Consider the following 14657-nt stretch of genomic DNA (forward strand, 5'->3'; position numbering starts at 1 on the left):
TCTAGTTGTTATTGCTAGAATCCTGGTTACCAATAATTTGCAATTTCATTGAGGAAAGTGATGCAAAAGTATCGCTTAATATATTAGTATGTGAAGTAACTACAGGGACTTTATTAAATTTGCACCATCCTCTCTTTGGTGGAGGAAGAATTCAGATTGAGCTAGTGATAGGCGGAAGGAGCAGGGCCAGTCTGTGGAAGTGGCAAGTTGGCAGGCTGGTCCCCACAGATTCTATGCCAGGTTTCCTGCCTGCACAGGGCTTTCTTCCCTGTCAGAGTTCTGTGCTGACCACGGCTTGCCACGAGCATTCCTGTCCTTGCAGGACGAAAGCCTTCCTTGGGGTAGTATTGACTTGAAAGAACCATCTAGCTAAATTGGTGAGACTCAGCTTGACCATTTGGCTGATCGGAAGAGCACTCTCTATTGACTTTCCTTTCCTCGAACAATGAAATTGTGAAAAGGTATACGGGGATGGTTGTGAGTCCCAGCTGTCTGGTCTCAGCAGTACATCCCTTTCCTTGTAAAGACATGGAGTGGTTCCTCGGGTCTCGGCACTAGTGCCGGCACTGGTGGCACATTGTAGACTGCTCCTGATGCCATCAGTGGGCTAGGAAACACTCAGTCCACATCTGTGATGTTCTGTAAACCCTGACTGTTCTGGTGGTTGTAAAGTTAGTGTCTGCTTAGTGTTCCCCATCTCACCGGAAGTGTTTGCTTTTTCTCATTCATAGAGGTCCTGTAATAAAGAGGGATCCGAACAAGCTCAGAAAGAAAATGAATTTCAAGTAAGTAATTAAGTCCACTCTGCATCTATGTGAGGTGTCGATTGGTGACGGCAACCTTGGCCGCTCTGGTGTGGCGGTGCCTCTTACCTGTCCTTGGAGAGTCCCGGTCTGTCTGTCTCAGAGAATGGGCTCACGTAGGTTGGAGCCACCTCAGGAAGACTGAGTGAGTGGTGGGTGTTCCCGGTTCCTGCTGCGAGTGTAGCTAGTGGACAGTGGTGTCTTTAGGGCAATCCAGACAGCATTTGGGTGCCAAGAGACGGCAGTTTGGGGTAACGTTTGTCTGTGATGTTCTCATGTGGAGGCGACCTGGCTGTCCCTGCCTGGGTGTCTCAGTGGCCACTCTTCCCCGGGGCGAGTAGGAGTGTTTTTCCTTATGCATGGTACCCAGGTCAGAAAGGCTTTTTAATAACTACGAGTTCAAGTTAAAATGACCCCACTTTCTGAAATGCATATGCAGAAGATCTTGTGGTTGAGAGCACTTACGTATCGACCTGTCCCCCCTTTGAGACTCAGAAGTGGAGATTCTGGAGCAGTGATCTCCACACTCTGGGGAGTAAACAACTTGAGCATACTCTCCCAATATATGCAGGTTTGTATATCCGGTGTGTGTGTGTATGTGTATATACACACACATCATAGAAAACATATCTACACACAGAAATATCCTGATTTTACTAACTATACTAATTATTAAAATAAGAAATAGAAATCAAGCAGATGTGAGATCATAAAGGAATAGAAGTGCTGATATTTTTTCCTCATATTTCTGGATTGTTTTGCATGCACCCTGGTCTGGAGGCCCTGGTCTGGAGGATCTAGAACTTGTGCTCTCTGGGGTGACACTAGGTCATTGAGTGGGAAGTGATTGACATCCTGTTTTCAACCATTCTGAGCCCTTTCTATAGACCTTCGTACATCCTGGTGGTTGAAAATGTTGGATCCCTGGGACCTCCAGGATGCTAAATCTGAAGTATATTTTCAGTTCTTGTTTTATCTGGACTTCTCAGCACCATTAGACATGACCCCTGCCCTTTTTGAAGTATTTCCTTTCCTAAGGCAGCCAAGGAGACAGAGACACAAAGTGAAGATCTCTCTTTTCTTCCACTCCTCCTTAGTCTCCTTTCTAGGCTCATCCTCCTATTGTCTTAAGTGCTAGAATTCCCCTCGCCTCGGTCCAAGGCCCTCGTCCCATGCTGCCCTCCTTCCCCAGGCCCCCAGATGCAAACTTTGTCTTGCGTTTCTCCTGTAGGCCAGAGGTTCGCAGCTGTAGCCTGCACTTCTGTTTGGAACTAACGCCGTCTGCTACCGGTCTCTCTGGGTGCCTCACCAGGTCCAAGACTGAAGTCATGATCTCCTCCCTCCCCCACAGCATCCCTTCTGTGCAGGCCAGAAAGCCGGGCGCCACCTCTGACACCCTTCCCTCCCTCCCCCACATCCAGACCATCCTTTGAACTCGACGCTGCATCTGTCTACTTCTCTCCACGTGTACCACCCCCTCCCTGGTCCAAGCCAGCACCGTCTCCCCTCTGGGCTCCCACAACCAGTCCCTTCTTCATCGCTGGAGTCCTCTTTTTGAATTGCTCATCTGATCTTGTCTGCCTCTTGCTTCAAGTCTTTCAGTGCTCACTCTCTGCTCTGGGCTGAGTGAGGCGGGCTTTGTCCTACAAGACCCTGAGGTCTGGCCCTGCTCAGCTTTCCAGGCTCCTCTTACAGCACACTGCCCCCATTCCCTGCTCTCCAGCCATGTTGCCCAAACTGGGGGTTCCTTCTTGTCATAGGGCCTTTGCAGATGCTGCTCCTTCTGGCTGGAATGCTCCATGCTTCACCCATTTCCCACTCTCCACTTCTATTCATAATTAGGATTTTAGCTCAGGTTCCTTCCTTCCTGCTCCCTAGACTGGGTTTCTCCTCCGTTCCGTGCTCTCATGGCACCGTATTCCTCTCCTTTGCGCTTTCCACGGCTGTACATTTTCAGCGTTACGTGGTGAATGTCCGTTCTCGTGAGATTCTAAACTTAGGGCAGGATCTCGCCGCCTCTTGCTGTCTCACTGCGGCTATGATGCCTAGTGTACAGTGGGGTACAATAGAAAGTTGTTGAATGCTGGCTGCAGCTGGTGCCAATAGACGGCTCTGGAACGTTCTGCCCCTTGCCTGCTGGTGCGCACACTCTTCCTGTCCCTTCCTCTTGTCAGTCTGAGATGCCCTCTCTTCAGGTGGTCACTGCCACACTGCTTCCTCCTGTGCCTGCTGGGTTTCTGCCGAGCAGAAAATAGGAGGTGATCTGATTTTGCCTACGATCCTTTGGGTCAAAAAGTGGGCAGTTGGCTGTCTGAATGGGAAAGGTGGTTTGTCTTCTTTGAGCCCTTCGAGTGGTTGGTCTTTGTCAGCAGTCTCTGTTCCCTCTTTTCTGAACGTTTCCTCTACTGACTGGCCCTCTGTGGAGCCTTGCCATTCCAGGGGACCCCTCTCCTGCAGCCCTCTCCAGGAGGACGTTTTTTCTGTCACCTCCCAAGTACCTCCGGGCCACTGATGGGGATGGTTTCTTCTTGCTCCTTCCTTGTTTCTGTTTCCAAACCATTCTCCTCTGTTGAAAACCCGAGTTCCTTTGAGGCTTGAGCCTCGGAGCCCTGCCACCCCCACCCCTCCTGATAGCTGCCCTGGTTCGGTGAAGAGTTCTATGTCTCGCTTGATCTGCAAACCCAGCCACCTATTTACCGTCTCTGTGCCTGCACCCAAGCAACTGAACATTGTTAGAGGAAAAGAACACCATCGGGGGAACTGGCTCCCTTTCCATTCATGGTGCTGAGCCTCTGGTGGGCGCCTGCGAGTCTCTCTGGTAGGCTGCCTTCCTGACCTGAGATGTGTGCTTCAGACCCTCGCCAGACCTCCCCTTCCTCCCCTCAGCGGGCACTGTAACCTCACCCTTTGATGGCTGCTATTTTCTTGTCTTCCCACTTCCAAATTCACGAGCCCTCTGTGTTTACGCCCGTCCTTTCCACTGACTGGTCCTTCCTTGTGCTCCAAACCCCAGCTCTTCTCTCTCCCTGTCTCTCCCAGGTGTGGCCCTCTGCATGGTGACACGGCTTGCTGGACTCATGTTCTCCTTGGCCTCACACTGTGTAGCTCCCTCTCGTAGCAAGATTTCTTGAGAGAGTATTTATACGTGCTCTCTCTGCTTTCTCACTTCCCAGTCTCTTTTTTTGGAAAAAAGTTTTGAAAGTTTGGGACAGTACAAGAATAACGTAAGAAAAACCTTATTCCCACCATACAGAATTAGTAACTTCTTTTGTCGTATTCCTGGACTTCAATCTTTTTTTGTATGCGTTTATTATTTTTATTTCAAACTAATTGTAGTCTTAGAGAAAAATGGCACAAATACTACAGAGTTCCCAGCTTCCCCTGCTGTTAACATCTTACCCGACCACAGGGCCGTGATCAGAACCAGGTAAACCAGCCATAACAACAACTAAACTACAGACCTTATTTGAGTGTCTCAAGTTTTTCCACTAATGTTTTCTTTTGTTCTGTTCTGGGATTTGGCCAGGATCCCAACCTTGCACTTGGTGGTGGTTTCTCCTTAGTCCTTTTCAATCTGTATGTTTCTGCTTTTTTGTTATTCGCGATCTCGATACTTGTGAAGAACAGTTCTTTTGTAGAATATCCTCTCAAGTTAGGTTTGTCTCATCTTTTCGCACGATTAGAATGATGTTATGCATTTTGGGCAAGAATACCACAGAAATGCTGTTATGTCTTCTCAAGGGTTCATAATCTCGATAGTCTTATTACTGGATTTTATTTTCTTTAAAGAAATAAAACTGCACAGATAAAGTGACAAGTCAGTCTAAACACTTCCACTCCTGCCCCAGCAGTCCCCTTCCCGCTTCTCTTCTCAGCCCCCGTGTGACACCTGTCCCCACTGCTCCTCTGGAGCCGGCCTTGTTTTTGTCACTGACTTCCATGTTGCCAAACCCAGTGGCCACTTTTCTCTGCCCCCATTCGTCCCCTCGGCAGCATCGGACACGGAACACCACTCTCTGTCACCTTCACCACTTCCGCCTCCTTTCCTGGTCCCTCTTCCTGCTGCCCTGGGCTATTCAGCTGTTCAGATGGTGTGTGGACACCTCTAATGGGGCATGAAATGTTAGCATTTTTGTTGCTTTTTTAAATGAAATAGAGTAGAAAATATTAGAAGGCATTGCACGGTTGTGAGCATATAAGGTTTGTTGTAGGGGTGTGTGTGTGTGGGTGAGTGTGTGAGGGATGGGTTGCCATGTAAAATGTGTTTCTCACTGTGGGGACAGCCAGTTGGAAGCCATTGTTACAGATGTTGGGAATTTTCCAGCTCTGCGTTGGTTCCTCTTTAGCCAGTTCACTAGCTTTACACACCATCCACACGCTGAGGACTTGACATCTGGCCAGACCTTGCCGAAAGCCCCAGACCACTCGGCAGACCCACCAGCCTCTCCAGGCTGATTTGTCTCTTCTTCCTCCTTGAGGAAGCCTCTGCTCCCCGCATGCGCCCCTCCCAGTTCCTTGAAGGTGCCCAGCTCGTTCCTGCCTCAGGCCCTCGTGCTTCCCTGCTGCTCTTTTCTGGCTCCTCTCACCCTCAGGTGTCCTTTCCATAGTGTGACCACCCCGTCACGCTCTGTCACGTCACCCTTTGTTCCTTCCTTGCACTTGTCCCACTCTGCTCGTGGACCTGTGCACTGTTGTCTGTTTCTCTCCAGGATGTAGGCTCCGTGCGGGCAGGGGCCGTGTGTGTCTCGTTCTTGTTGTTTCCCAGGGCTTAACACAGTGCCAGGTGCCTACAGGCATCTAGTCGATATTTGCGGGTGAATATGTGAATGAATATTTCTGAAGCCACAGTAAATTGTTTCAAGTTGAGGTATTGATCTTCTCTTCTGAGCAAGTAGAGCTGGCTGTGGTTGGATGGCCTGGGGCTGAGCCCGGGCGGGGTGGGGCGGTAGACTGAGTCATCCATTCGCCCTTCTTTACCATGCTCACTTTCCTCAAGGAGCAAGCGGGAAGGTGTTGGGACACCTAGTGGCTGCGGAGAGACCACGTGTAGTTGATGCACTCATTCTAAGCTACCGCCTGTCCTCCTTAACTCTGTTTTTCTTCTTGTGACTTAGTGTTGTCTTTCATTTTCTTCCCCTCCAGATTCTCCCTTCTACACACATCCGCCCTTTCTCCCCACTGTGAATAAATATGGAACTGCAGTGTTACGTAAGAACAGATATTCCCTGTGTACAATGTTCAGAGCAATGCTAAAGAGAATTGGAAAGTCCTTAAGTCTCTTCCCATCTCCTCTCCACCATCCTGCTGATGGGTTGACGTGGCCCTGGAGGGTTCTGGACGGTGTGGGTTCAGCCCAAGTGCCAGTACCGCCTGTGGGTTCAGCTCCCGGTAGCCTTTGTACTCTGCACACAAGGTGCAAAATGCTAAGCTGACTGACATCATAGAGTAGGGCTTCAGTCTGTATATACAACTTGACTTGTCAAACTTTACGGGCTGTTTAGGACTGAATACACGTATGTGTTTTATACAGTGCCAACCCTAATGCCCTTCAGCTTAGTCCACAGAGAGGAGAGCTGCAAAACAGATTTTCCTCCTAACAAGAGTCTGGGTACCTAGACAGAAGCAATCCTGAGCCCGCTCTTCGGAAACGACTGGGGAATGGGTTGGAATTTTGAGGTGGGGTGTTACAGATGGCAAAGAGCTGCGAAGAGCCACTACTGGCAGAACCTCTGAGCACCAGGTTCAGCCCCTGCCCCTTTCCTGCGATGCCCAGCCTTGCTTCGCTTTTGTGCTTCATTCAGTGCGAACAGCCCTGCAGCCCCTTGAGTGCCTGGGTGCACTGCTCCGTGGGCAGCAGCAGAGCGTGTATCTAAGTGGAGAGTTCGGGAGACGCGCTGCAGACCTTGGGGACACTCTCCTGTACGGTGTCTCTGATGCTCGACTTGAGGTAAAGCGGGGCCCGCAGGGACCGTACGTCCTGCACAGGTTTGTTGTAAGGTCAGATGAGGGAGTGAAAACATTTGCCAGCTAAATAGAGATGTTAGGAATTAGTTATCCTTCTCTAAGGGTTTAAGAAATACCACCTATCTGATATCAAATCCTGCTCTAAAATCCATTAGCTGGATAGATGAATGCTTTGTCTGTATTGTCATTGTCTTAATCTGCTCAGGCTGCCGTCATAAACTACCCGGGGAGGGGGCGTAAACCACGTTGATTACTCACAGCTCTGGGGGCTGGAGGTCCGAATGAGGGTCCCACCGAGGTCGGGTTCAGGTGAGAGCCCTCTTCCTGGCTTGCAGACGCCCTCTTCTCCCTGTGTCCTCACATGGCGGAGAGAGAGAGTGTGCAAGCTCTCTGGGGTCTCTTCTCTTAAGGACAATGATCCCGTTAGGGCTGCACCCTCATGACCTCATCTGAACCTAGTCACCCCCCAAAGGCCCACCTCAGATACCATCGCTTTGGGGGTTAGGGCTTCAATGGATGAGTTTTGGGAGGACACACTTTGGTTCATAGCAGGCGTATATACAAAACTGCAAATTAGTGAATAAGGATTTGGCCTCATAAGGTGATGGTTAGACCGTAATTGTGGGGATTACACAAGATGGCGGCTAGACTATAATTGTGGGGGTTTACCAACAAATCCATTCCCCTCACAAAATGGAAAAGTGACTGAATTACTGTTTACTCTAATGTAGTCCCATATCCTCTGGAAGTAGCTTTTCCCTTTTTTGTTTTCTTCTCACTAACTTGAGTGTTATGTCTTTGCCTGATGAGTTTGTCCTGTTGAGTCTCTCAGTTCGTGTGTTGTAACGTGAGTGTGTTTTAAAGAGCTCTGTTTTATTTTGAAGGATGTTTCTCTGGGATGGTGTTCCCCTTGTTAAGCACATTTCTTAACAAGGGGTGAGGTAGAATCACCTGAAGGCGTTTTCAGACCACACCTGCTGGCCCCTCCTCAGACACACCAACTTAGACACTCCATTTGAGAAGCTCTTTAAGAGATGCAGGGGCACCCCATTCCGCCCCTCACTCCAGCAGATGGAAAGTGCTAAGCTATAGTTTGCCGTTAAGGGAAAAGGACTAAGGAATGAATTTGAATTGAGACCAAAAGATGGATTTTGAAGACAAAACGGTTATGGGACTCAAGACAGAACATAGGAGTGTCAGAGATTGTGGCAAGAAGACCAACATTAAATGACAGAGAAGACTGGGGATAAGAGCAGAAAGTAGAAACCTTGAAAGCTCCATGCTAGGGTCTTCCTTGGACCAAACACACAGACCTCGGATCTAAATCAGTAATTCTCAAACCGATCAGACCGGCTGACCCATTTAGTAGCACAGGCCCTTGGCCCACTCGCTCTCACTCAGCACTCAGCTGAAAGCAAATCAGCCTTCACCAGAGTGGCAGGTTGTTGTGGCCTTTGATAAGATGCCAAGGGTGAGCCTCGTATAAGTTTTAAAGTAAATACAAGCAATAAAATACTGGTATTCTTATATTTTTGGAGCCAGTGACCTAAATTAAATTTGAGTTTTACATCTCGTTGATACAGTGTGATGCTTATAAGCATGAATCCTGCAGATTACAAGATCTGCTGACCTCTGTTTCTTCATATTTAAAATGGGGACGATGATGATGCCAACGCCCAGTCGCAGAGCTGCTGTGGGCTGAGATGAGCTGCTCTCGTGAGAGCGCTCTGAAGCCCTGCATGCAGTCCGTCCTCAGTAACCCTCCGGCATGTTGCTGTCTGTTTCAGGGGGCCGAGGCCATGGTCCTGGAGAGCGTCATGTTCGCCATTCTCGCAGAGAGGTCGCTCGGGCCGAAGCTCTACGGGATCTTTCCCCAAGGCCGCCTGGAGCAGTTCATCCCGGTAAGATGTGTTCGGGGCCGGTCGGCTGACGCGTGCCACAGCTAGAAGATGAATTCTTTGTCTCGTCGCCTTGAGAGCCTGAGATGCTGTGGTCTGAAATAGTAAACGTGACGTGTATTATTAAACTCTCTCAGAAATTTAAAAAACTAAATTTTTATTGAATTTACATCAGAACCTCTGTCTTTCCTGCAAAGATAATATCCAAATCAAAAATATATGTGAAACTTAGCATCCTTGGTCCCCTAAAGCCGCTGGCCCTGAGGCTTGCCCCTTTCGCCTTGCTCCTCTCAACTTCGGGGCCTTCTTCGTAGAACTCACCGCGGAGCACCTTGGCCCCCACCACACCGCGAAGCCTCGCTGGTCTTTGTCCTGCGGGAGCCACCGCTCTTCTTTGCCTTATCTCCCTTTGTGCCCCTTACCTTAGAGGCCCCTGCCCCCTATGCCCGTCAGCTTCCTCTCACGTTTCAAGGCCATGCTCACATCCTGTTGCCAGGAGTCAGGACTGTGTTCCCTTTCTTGCTGTCCTGAGGCATTTTTAGTATTGCTGTAACATCGACCAGTGGGCCTTGTGTAGGTTATGTGTGCTGGCCCCGGCCCCTCCACACCCCATGCCCGCAGAGGGCTTCCAGCCTCAGGAGCTCCCGTTAGGTGAGTGTGGGGCGGCTCTGGGCTGAGCATGGCAGGCCTGCGTTCCCACTCAGATGTGGTGAAGGGTTCCCTCTCTTAACCTGTGTGAGCTCCTTGAGGACTAGAGTCAGGAATGGCCGCCTTTTCATGCCCTGTCTCGTGTGGTGTCTTGGCAACCTGTGTGTGCAGGCAGCACCAAGCGCAAGGACACCTGGCTGGCAGGATGCTCTGCTCACCAGGACCGGGGGCTGGAGGATGGAGTTCCCTTATCTAACCCCACAGCCCAAGGGCAGGAGCCGCCTTGTGATCTGTCTCCCCAGGAGGGGTACCGTCTCCTGGTGTACACGATGGCACCATATGTGCCAGCTGCCATCCCGGGGGTGTGTTGAAACGAATGCATGTTGCCCTCCCTGTACCAGTTACCTTTAGGCTCTTCCTTGGCGTTCGTCTTGGCACCTGGCTGTGTTTTTATGTATAATTTTCCCATTAAAGACAGTAATATCTGTCTGGCATGAGAATCAAACAAGATAGTCAAGCATTTGAAGGAATTTTGCAAATATAAAACACTTCATAGGTTACAAGTGGCAATATGGATGCATCTTAAAAACAATATTGAGTGAGAAATTTACATGGAAAATGTAAAGCTAATGTGCTCCAACAGGAACAGATCTCAGGATTCCGTGGTCCTCTCCCAGCAGAGAAACAGAGAAAGAGAAATACGAGGCTGTCTACCATTCCTAGGTCACTACCCCCAAGTGCCCTCTGAACGACAGCTACAGGATGGAATTCATCTCACCCTATGCAGCGGTCAAGAGTAAACCTGGAAATAACAGATGGCTAAGCCAAATGAAATTGCCATTTCTGTGGGTAAAAACAGTTAAATATTGGCAGCTTCATATGGTTCAAACCAGTATTTTAAGAGAATTTTTTACCAAATCTTCACTACGTAGTAAACGATACATACAACAGAGTATAGAACTTCAGAACTAGAACAGTACCAACTCCACAGACCCACAACCTCTGTGCCCTGATCCCAGCTCTGTTCTCTGCAAGACATTCCCATTATTCTGAGTTTTGTTCACTGGTCCCGGCCGTTTGTCAAGACCCACCTGGTCGGGTTCTGGCTCAGAGCCCTCACCTGTGTTGTCAGCTCTAGTTCAGGGCAGACCTGCCAGGGGCTTAGTGTCGTGGCTCCCATTATACAGAGACCAGAAAACGGGGCACAGACGCATAAGGGACGTGCCCTTGGCCATGTAGCTTTGAAATGAGTGTTAATTAATTTGGTTAATTTGACCTGGGGTTTCTGTACCTCGGGGGCACCCGCTCTTAACCCCTGTGCTGTACCGCTTTGGACTTTCCGAGGAATATCTCTTTGGGTTCTGTAGGGGAGCAGTTCATGTGGAAGAGATGAACAGGTCTTAGGGGATGTGAGCTCCCTGAGTGGCTGTGAAAGGACAGCCTGACGAGCACGGCCTCAGCCTGCAGTAGCGGAAGCTGGAGTCAGCCCTGCTCGGCGCCCCTGTTTCTCTGTTCGTCTTGGCCCTCTGAGAGCCTGCTCTGTGCCAGGCTAGGTGCTGGGGACACCTCCAGAATGAGTGGGAGATGGCTCCCTCTGAGCTCATTCGCCACTCTCATTCAGGCCTGCTCTGAACACCCCGTCTCACCTGCGCTGTGTCAGAGTGGGAGGTCTGAGCTGACAAAGGAGCTGGACGCTGGGTCACGTGAGAAACTGCTGCAGGCCTCGAGTTTCTAGCCTGGAGAAGAGGCCGTGCTTTTAGTGTTCGTCAGAGTGAACAGAGGGCAAAATCATAGATTATATGGTTGTATATGAGGAAGACTTTCTCACAGTTAAAAGGATTCAAAATAAAGTCAACCTTAGGAGGTGGCCTGCCGTGACTGAGAAGCGCCACAGCAGTTGCTGGGTCACCGGCTGCGGGCACAGTGCCTGTTCTTAAGGGAATTTGTGCACCGAGTGAGACTCGGATGCCCCACAGGAGCTGGCTTCTGGTTCCTGCGATGGTGGGATCTCACACTTGGAGGTCACCCGGATACAGGCCATTTTCTAACTCTCTTTTGTTCCAGAGCCGGCGATTAGACACTGAAGAATTAAGTTTGCCGGATATTTCTGCAGAAATCGCTGAGAAAATGGCTACGTTTCATGGTATGAAAATGCCATTCAATAAGGAACCAAAATGGCTTTTTGGAACAATGGAAAAGTAAGTGGTCAGATGGCCTGGCTCTAACTCCGTCTTACACTGGTGGCTCCCAGGGGTGCCAGGAGGGAGCACTTGTCAGCCATGGTGCTCGGCTGGTGTGCAGGTGGTGTCTGTCTCGTGCATAAATCTTTCTTGCGTGTAAAAATCAATTCCTGAACCAAGAAAGAAGACTATTTGCAGAAATGCTACTGAACAGGTGGATGGGCAGAAAATCCGCTTTCTAGAGTGCACTGAACCCCAGGCCCCACCCTCCCCCTCTGTGGAGATTGGGGGTCCCTACAAGTATCACATGGTTACCTTTAACTGGGACCCCAAGAATAAACCACGATGAGTTAGGCAATGATCCCTTGTTCCTCCTTTTTTCCAAGGTACCTAAACCAAGTGCTGAGAATTAAATTAACTGGGGAGTCCAGAGTTAAGCAGCTCCACAAATTCCTCAGTTACAATCTGCCTTTGGAACTGGAATACCTGAGGTGAGTCTTCACTTCCATTGCCTGACTTAGTGAGGACATCTGTCCAGAAATTTAAATCTTCTTGGTCACTAAAACTATTGCTAAGGCACATTCATTAAGCGTTGCTGTAGGTCTGGCTTTTCCTTGGGTTTTGCAGGCCAACTGTGAAAAGATGGATTTTGTGAGTGCTGTCACTTCTCTGGTCATCCTTTTTGTGTGTGTGTGTGTGTGTGTGAGGAAGATCAGCCCTGAGCTAACAGCAATGCCAATCCTCCTCTTTTTGCTGAGGAAGACTGACCCTGGGCTAACATCCGTGCTGGTCTTCCTCCACTTTATGTGGGATGCCACCACAGCATGGCCTGACAAGCGGTGCCTCAGTGTGCACCCGGGATGGGGATCGGAACGCGGGCCGCCAGCAGCGGAACGCGTGCACTTAACCACTACGTCACGGGGCCGGCCCCTCTCTGGTCATCCTTGAAGGTGTCCCCGAGGAAGTAAAATTCCAGAGGAATGGTCAGTGACTCGGGCAGTAGGTTTTTTCTGAAACAAAAACAGAAACCAAAACAAAAGCCATGGGGGCAGGCTGGGAAGTGTAAGCGGATGAGGGGAACAGTTCAGCCCAAGTGCTGGGGGAAATGGGGTAGGAACCCTGACACCAGTCTCTGAGTAGAGGCTTCCATGGTGTCTTTGGGGGTTGGGGGGCAGGCTACTAGCGCACATCCCCTGAGCGTGAGTATTTACACCTTTAATTACTCAAATATTTGAGTGTCTCCTCTGCCGGGCGTTGTGATTGGTGCTTTGAGGAAATGGTGACCAAGACATTTTTCAAGGAGCTCCTGTTTTATTAGGAGAGACAGAAAACAAGTCAACAGATGAAATAATGTCAGGGTGTGACAAGTGCTGTGAAGGGAACCAGAGGCCAAAATAGACCGGCATAGAAGGGTCTGCTCTGGGTCAGTGGTCAGGGAGGGGCTCTCTGAGGAGGGACTGCAGGCCAAGACCAGCTGCATGAGGAGGGGTCGTCCAGGAGAGGAACAGCGTATGCAAAGGTTTGGCCGCAGGAAAGAGCCGCGTGTCCTCAGGGGCCCGTGTGTATTTCCAGTTTGAGCTGCCGTAGAACTGTCACCACATTGTGACAGAGTTTTCAGAATTTGTGTGAAAATTATACAATACAAGGAGGCTGTGTGTTGATTTGGAGCACCCAGTCAGTGCTGGGCATGCTGAGAAAGCCGAACCGTTTGCATCCAACTTAAAAGTTTGATAGGGGGCCGGCCCCGTGGCTTAGCGGTTAAGTGCACGCTCTCCAATGCTGGCGGCCCGGGTTCGGCTCCCGGGCGTGCACCCAAGCGCCGCTTCTCCGGCCATGCTGAGGCCACGTCCCACATACAGCAACTAGAAGGATGTGCAGCTATGACATACAACTATCTACTGGGGCTTTGGGGGGAAAATAAATAAATAAATCTTTAAAAAAAAAAGTTTGATAGGTAATAACAAAACCTTCCTTTTCCAGGTCATTGCTTGAATCCACTCCATCTCCGGTTGTATTTTGTCATAATGACTGTCAAGAAGGTAAGAATCGCTACTTGTTGTGCTAGAGATGGGGTTTGTGTGTGTACGTGCAAGACTGCCTCGTGTGTGCATGAGAAGTCCTGGTGTCCACGCAGAGAGAATTAGGTGCATTACATTACAGCACAGTGTAATGTGTATAACTGTTAAAGAGAATGAGGTCAAGTTTTATACAGACCAGCAGAAAAATCTCCAGGAGATATTAAGAGAAAACAAGTTTTAGAAAGACATGTAGGGTATCATGCCATTTCTGTAAAAAATATAGTTATGGAAAAAAATCTGAGCATGTTCACTAAACTGGGAGCTGGGATAAAGGACTTATCTTTCTAAGTCACACATTTGTTCAGTGTTTAACTCTTTTCAGTAAACGTGTGTGACTTTGTTAATCTGAGACAGCGTTAAAGAACAGGCTGACCTCCTCCCTCGGCCCCGGGGCCCTCGCCTTCCGAACATGCAGCACAGTGCGGCCATCAAAGCCGCCCCCTCTCTCAGCATGGGCGCACGTGCAGTCCCTGGCAAAGACAAGCCCTCAAGAAGACATTGGTCTGAGCCAGAATACCTTTTACTAATGAGCTGATCGTTGCTGGCCAGGTCAAGTCAGGCAGGGTGTAGACAGGTCAGCCGCGGGCGACAGTGAACTGCGCAGACATCAGCAAACGGGTCTGAGGGAGGTCAGCCGGCCAGTGAGGACCGACACCGGGAAGGGTAGAGGAGGCCGAGTCGTACGTTGCCTGTGTTCCGCTGCCTTGGCCATCTGCTTCCAGTTCTCCTTTCAGTGGCCGCTGGAACGGGAGATGTGTGCTGACACGCTGGGCAACTGTGCCTCCTACAAAAACCCTGGGAGGGGAAGGGGCCAAAACACTGGCAGAGGCTGGCTCGCCGGTGCCTGCCCGCCAGCCCCTCGGTGACTGAGATGCTGAGCGTTGTGTAGAGTCGGGGGGTCTCGGAATGGAAGCCTGCAGAGCCAGTGTGGTGGCCAACCCACTTCTGGCCTGGAATTCAGCCCTAAAGGAAATATGATTGTAGGAATGCTGCCTGAGGTCTCCTCCTTGCAAGGAAAACCAGGGGAGGGCGAAGCCGTGGGGCCAGGGGTGGTCCGTGGAGCTCATCAGAGGGGACACCAGGACA

The 14657-nt window shown here is 50.0% G+C and overlaps 1 protein-coding gene across 8 annotated transcripts in view; it reads left to right on the plus strand.

Annotated features, from left to right (window-relative positions):
• The window catches only part of CHKA (choline kinase alpha), a 54050-nt gene that overhangs the window by 28622 nt on the left and 10771 nt on the right, over positions 1–14657 (plus strand). For 6 of the 8 annotated variants that reach the window (XR_015549700.1, XM_087422535.1, XM_087422537.1 and 3 more), the window contains 5 exons: positions 732–785; positions 8555–8668; positions 11378–11511; positions 11880–11984; positions 13474–13532. Coding sequence is in view for 7 of the 8 variants with exons in the window: in XM_087422535.1 (XP_087278661.1) it covers positions 732–785; positions 8555–8668; positions 11378–11511; positions 11880–11984; positions 13474–13532 (466 nt within the window). In the remaining variant the exon portion in view is untranslated. The remainder of the gene's footprint in view (positions 1–731; positions 786–8554; positions 8669–11377; positions 11512–11879; positions 11985–13473; positions 13533–14657) is intronic. The other 2 variants (XM_087422534.1, XM_087422536.1) reach the window with 1 other exon arrangement.

This window comes from Ceratotherium simum, chromosome 34, assembly GCF_057802395.1.
Source record: "Ceratotherium simum simum isolate JZ-2026a chromosome 34, ASM5780239v1, whole genome shotgun sequence".
Lineage (NCBI taxonomy): Eukaryota > Metazoa > Chordata > Mammalia > Perissodactyla > Rhinocerotidae > Ceratotherium > Ceratotherium simum.